Source organism: Citrus clementina, unplaced genomic scaffold (genome assembly GCF_000493195.1).
Source record: "Citrus clementina cultivar Clemenules unplaced genomic scaffold, Citrus_clementina_v1.0 scaffold_8, whole genome shotgun sequence".
In the NCBI taxonomy this organism is placed as follows: Eukaryota; Viridiplantae; Streptophyta; class Magnoliopsida; order Sapindales; family Rutaceae; genus Citrus; species Citrus x clementina.
The window spans coordinates 2,783,996-2,790,011 of record NW_006262022.1 but is presented as its reverse complement, the minus strand read 5'-3'; the positions used below and the strand labels follow the sequence as shown (position 1 = coordinate 2,790,011).

The 6,016-nt window shown below is 42.2% G+C and overlaps 1 protein-coding gene across 1 annotated transcript in view; it reads left to right on the top strand.

Moving 5' to 3' along the window:
- The first annotated feature begins 595 nt into the window (after positions 1–595).
- Positions 596–6,016, top strand: part of LOC18035677 (scopoletin glucosyltransferase) — a 7,204-nt gene continuing 1,783 nt past the window's right edge. Inside the window, exon 1 of the mRNA XM_024179170.1 lies at positions 596–1,549. Coding sequence (XP_024034938.1) covers positions 709–1,549 — 841 coding nt within the window. The 5' untranslated portion in view covers positions 596–708. The remainder of the gene's footprint in view (positions 1,550–6,016) is intronic.

Below are 6,016 nucleotides of genomic sequence, written 5' to 3'. Positions count from 1 at the left end.
ATTGCTCACGTTGGTGCAATTCTGGAGAGTCTGCTCGTATCTTTTTGTGTGAAATTGCAACTGAAGAAGAAGGATTAAGACGTTTGTTTTGGGCTCCGGCGCCAACTGTGGTTCAGGCCTTTCAAATTTCACAAAGTTTTTCTTGTCGTTTGAGAGCTGGCTTGTCTGTGGTGACAGGGCCTGTCTCAGTCTCTGCTGAGCAATTTTAAAACGACAAGTTGGTGACTCAGCGTTTGAAGATTGGTGTGCTTTTGGAGTTGAGAGATTGAGGCACCTCTAACTCCAGGGTCTTTTTCAATGCTAAAGGTAAACACTAGACAACCTTTTTAAAGAAAATAGCAATAATAACAGGACGACTTTTAGCCATTCTTGATTGTCGTTAATTGAAATCGTCAAACTTCAGCGGTCCCATAATAAATAATATAGCAATACAGTCACTCGGATTCGAGACTAGCGTGGAATGTGCGGGAATGGTAAATTCGGGGAATATTTTTTTCACATTATTGTGAATTTGTGTGTTACTTTCAGCGTTTTGGTTTGTCAATAAAGTTTCATGCTTTGAACTTAGTTCCCTGTACGTAAGCGAGTGTTTATTTTTAACTGATTTTGTACATATAATGAACAGACAGGCATAAACTGAGATATCTTTTCAACTTTAATCAATAATAACCATTGTCTTGGTCTCTGCACTCTCTATCGCAAGCGGGCATGGCCAGTGGGATCTGTCAGCTTCACATTTTCTTCTTTCCATTCCTGGCTCATGGCCATATGATTCCAACTGTGGACATGGCAAAGTTGTTTACAACTCGTGGGGTGAAAGCAAGTGTCATCACAACTCCAGGCAATGCGCCTCACTTATCAAGATCAATTCAAAAAGCCAGTGAATTGGGCATCGAATTGGATGTGAAGATCATCAAGTTCCCTTCTGCGGAGGCCGGTTTGCCAGAGGGATGGGAAAATCTTGACGCAATCACTAATGAAGTGAACAGGGAATTGATTGTCAAGTTTTACATGGCCACAACGAAGCTCCAAAAACCACTCGAGCAGCTCTTGCAAGAACATAAACCAGATTGTTTGGTGGCTGATATGCTCTTTCCTTGGGCCACTGATGCTGCTGCCAAGTTTGGGATTCCCAGGTTGGTGTTTCATGGTACTAGTTTCTTTTCGTTGTGTGCAATAAAATGCCTGGCGCTATATGAGCCACACAAGAAGGTTTCATCAGATTCAGAGCCATTTGTGATGCCTAATCTTCCTGGTGAGATCAAGCTGACGAGAAACCAATTGCCAGATCCTGCAAAACACGATATGGGAGATAATGACTTCAGCAGGTTCATGAAAGCAGCTGATGACTCAGACTTAAGGAGCTACGGTGTTGTTGTGAACAGCTTTTATGAGCTTGAGCATGCTTATGCTGATCATTACAGGAAGGCTTTGGGAAGGAGGGCATGGCATATCGGCCCTGTTTCCTTATGCAATAGGAGTTTTGAAGATAAAGCTTTGAGGGGAAAGAAAGCCTCAGTTGATGAACAGGAGTGCTTGAAGTGGCTGAATTCAATGTTAGGAAATTGGTGGGTGAAGCAGACACGCAGCTAAAGTAAAATTGATAGAAAAATAAAGAACAAGCACAATAGAGGACACCAGAAAATTACGTGGTTCGGCTTTTAGCCTACATCCACGGGCGAAGACAGAAGGAAATATTTTACTAGTGAAAAGGAGTTACAAGTATTGTAGTATTTTAGCTCACTACCCAAAACCCCAATACACCCAAACTCTCTCTATCACTGTAATAAGAGCTTATAAATGCAAGCTCTTGAACTCTCTCTCAAATCCCTAAATTGCTTTCTAAATGGAATGCCTTTGCTCATTCTCTTCGTTTCTATTTATAGAGAAAACTTTGGCACTATGCAGCAATTCTATATTATTTTTACGTTCTTTTTTCTTCTTTTAAATGTCAAACCCGTGTGCTCCTTTTCCTTTCCAACTTGCTGCAAAATTCCTCTTCTTTGAACAACATGGATGCTGACCATCTAGATGGTTGTTTCAAACCATCTAGATGGCTGCTTTTGACATTTCTCCCACTTGGAGATTAGATTGAGAGTCAATCAATCTCCACACCATCCTTTCTGCTTCGCCATAATCATGTTGCCTACGTTTCTGCTAGGCCACAAGAGGATCTATTCCAGACAAACTTATCAGTATTTATCGGCTTGGTCAAAACATCTGCTAGGTTCTCTTTCGTATGGATTTTCTGCAAATCCACACTTCCATCTTCCACTACTTCTCGAACGAAGTGATACTGAACTCCTATGTGCTTTGTCCTGGAATGAAAAGCTGGATTCCTTGCAATGTGCAAGGCACTCTGATTGTCACAAAACACAGGAATTTTCTGTTGTTTGTGCCCGAGCTCCTCCAATAACCTTTGTATCCAAATAGCTTCCTTGCAAGCTTGTGTAGCTGCCATGTACTCTGCTTCTGTTGTAGATAAAGCCACAACGGTCTGCAGTTTCGAAACCCAGCTTACAGCTGCTCCCGCAAGTATAAACACATAACCAGTAGTGGATTTCCTTTTATCAAGATCTCCTGCAAAATCTGAATCCACATAGCCCCTGACAGTAAATTCTGATCCTCCATAACATAATGCAACATCTGAGGTTCCTCTGATGTATCTCAGAATCCTCTTCACAGCTATCCAATGCTCTCCACCAGGATTCGCCATGTATCGACTGACTGCTCCCACTGCTTGTGCAATGTCCGGTCTTGTACATATCATAGCGAACATCAAACTTCCCACTGCTGATGCATACGGTACTCGAGACATCTCCTTCCTCTCCGCTTCATTGCTAGGACACATACTTGAGGATAATTTGAAATTAACAGGAAGTGGGGTAGAAATTGACTTACAATCTTGCATGTTGAAGCGCCGCAAGATTTTCTTCAAGTAATTTTTCTGAGAAAGCCAAATCTTCCTGTTATTTCTGTCTCGGTGAATTTGCATCCCTAGAATCTTGTTTGCTGGTCCCAAGTCCTTCATTTCAAACTCCCTAGCCAACTGTGCCTTCAATTCTTGGATTCGATCTTTGTTGGGACCTGCTACCAACATGTCATCCACATACAACAGCAAAATGATGAAATCATTATCTTCAAACCTCTTGTAATATGCACAATGGTCTGAACTGAGTCTGTTGTATCCAAGGCTCATAATGAAGGAATCAAATCTCTTATACCAACACCTCGGCGCCTGTTTGAGACCGTATAGAGATTTGTTCAACCTGCAAACCAAGTTCTCCTTTCCTGTTTCTGTAAAACCTTCTGGTTGGAGCATATATATTTCTTCTTCAAGTTCTCCATGAAGAAATGCAGTTTTCACATCTAACTGCTCTAGATGTAAGTCAAATGTAGCACACATTGCCAAGACTACTCTGACTGTTGTGAGTCGAACCACCGGAGAAAATATCTCGTTGAAGTCAATACCTTCTTTCTGAGCATATCCTTTCACTACCAGTCTCGCACGATACCGCTCCACTTGGTCATTGCCATCACGTTTGATCTTGTAGACCCATTTGTTTCCAATGGCTTTTCTTCCACGTGGTAGTGGTACAAGTTCCCATGTCTTGTTCTTGTGTAGAGCTTCAATTTCTTCTTGCATTGCTGTCATCCACAAAGCAACATCTGAGCTGTTTAAAGCTTCATGGAAAGTTGAAGGCTCTCCATCCTCTGTTAGAAGACAGTATGCAACGTTGATCTCTGTGACATACTCCGAGTGCCACGTTGGCGGTCGTCTCTCACGAGTTGACCGACGAACTTCTGGAGCCTCGGACTCAACTGGTTCTTGTTCCTCGTGCTCTGATGCTACTTCAGAAGAATCTGAATCTTCTGGATTATTTTCGACATATACCGGCACAGTCTCTGACTTTTCTTTTACAGTGCCATCATCTTCATCTTTTCTTTGCAGTTGATCTTCTACAAAAATAACATCTCTGCTGATGACGATCTTGTGGGCAGTGGGGTCCCACAGACGATACCCCTTTACTCCATCAGCATACCCCAAGAAGATACATCTTCTAGATTTTGCATCCAGCTTTGTTCTTTCTTGGGCATTGTACATCACGTACACAGGACATCCAAATGCATGTAGGTAGGAATAATCAGCTGGCTTTCCAGTCCACATCTCCATCGCTGGCTTCAACCCAATAGCTGTAGATGGCGACCGATTTACTATATAACAGGCAGTTTTGGCTGCTTCTGCCCAGAATGAATTGGGTAGACCAGCAGTCCTCAACATAGCTCTTATTCTTTCTGTAAGAGTTCTGTTCATCCGTTCTGCCACTCCATTTTGTTGAGGAGTGTATGCCACCGTGAACTGTCTCTGAATACCTTCTTGCTTACAGAAAGCAAGAAACTCGCCGTCTGTATATTCTCCACCATTATCTGTCCTCAAGCACTTGATCTTTTTACCAGATTCAAGTTCCACCCGCGCTTTGTATTCTTTAAACACTGGAAATACATCTGACTTTTTCTTAATTGGATACACCCAACATCTTCTGGAATAATCATCAATGAAAGTCACCATGTACTTTGCACCTCCCATGGATATATCCGGTGATTCCCAGACATCAGAATGAATCAAGTCTAGAATATATTTACTTCTAGCAATAGATCTACTGAATTTTAATCTATGCTGCTTACTTGTAACACAATGCTCGCAAAATGGTAAACTTACCGATTTGAGCCCCGGAAGTAATTTTCGCTCAGAGAGAATCTTCAAACCTTGTTCCGACATGTGGCCAAGTTTGAGATGCCACATCATCGTTGACTCTTCTCCATTTGATGCGACACACGCATCAGCCTCCTGTAGTGTTTCTCCTTTAAGCATGAATAAATTAGCACCAATCTTTTCTGCCTTCATCAATACAAGCGCGCATTTAATGATCTTCATTATTCCATTCTCCACATGAGTTTTATACCCATGACTATCCATTTGTCCCAAAGACAATAGATTTTTCTTCAGGCCATTGACATGTCTTACCTCTCCAATTGTGCGAATTGTACCATCAAACATTTTTATTTTGATAGTACCAATACCAGCGATCTCCAAGGCATGATCGTTACCCATATATACAGATCCTCCTGAGATAGGTTCATATGTGTGGAACCATTCTCTCCTAGAGGTCATGTGCCAGGTAGCTCCCGAGTCTATAAGCCAGACATCAGAAAGTCGTTTTCTGCCTTCTGAAACAGTTGTTGCCTCACTGTAGAGAATTTCGCCATCATCTGAGGTACTTGCTACACACCCCTGAGCATTTGATGACTCAGGTTCTTTGCCCTCTCTTTTCTTCTGGTTACTCCAACACTCCTTTTTGACGTGCCCTTTCTTGCCACAGTTGTAGCATTTAACATTCTTCTTACTTCTGGATTTTGATCTACCATGATTTTGACTCCCACTGGGGCCACGTTCTGTTGATCTTCCTCTCGTCACCGATAGCGCCTCCGCTTGCTGCGAACTTGCTTGTCTGTTTTCCTTATTTTTCCGTCTGCTCTCCTCATTTAATACGGAGGCTGCAACATCGTCGAAAACTAGACCCTCCACTGGATTGTTGTTCGTCAGGTTGATGATGAGTTGATCATACGAATCTGGTAGACTTTGAAGTAGAAGCTCTGCACGTTCATTTTCCTCTATATTATGACCCAACGTTGTGAGTTGTGAAAATAGAGTCTTCAATGTGTTGATGTGGTCGGTCACCATTGTAGATTCCGTCATTCGAAGAGTATAGAGTTTCCTCTTCAAGAAGATTTTATTGTGTAGTGACTTGGCCTCGTACAATTTTGTGAGAGTATCCCATATTTCCTTCGCTGTGTTTTTCTCTGCCACACTGGATAATACTCCGTCTGCAAGTGCCAAGTGTAGATCAGAAATGGCGTTGCCGTCTACCTCGTTCCACTTGTCATCAGTTATCTCCATGGGTCTTTCTCCAATTGCTGTCAAGCAATTATTTTTCCTCAATACAGCTTTCATCTT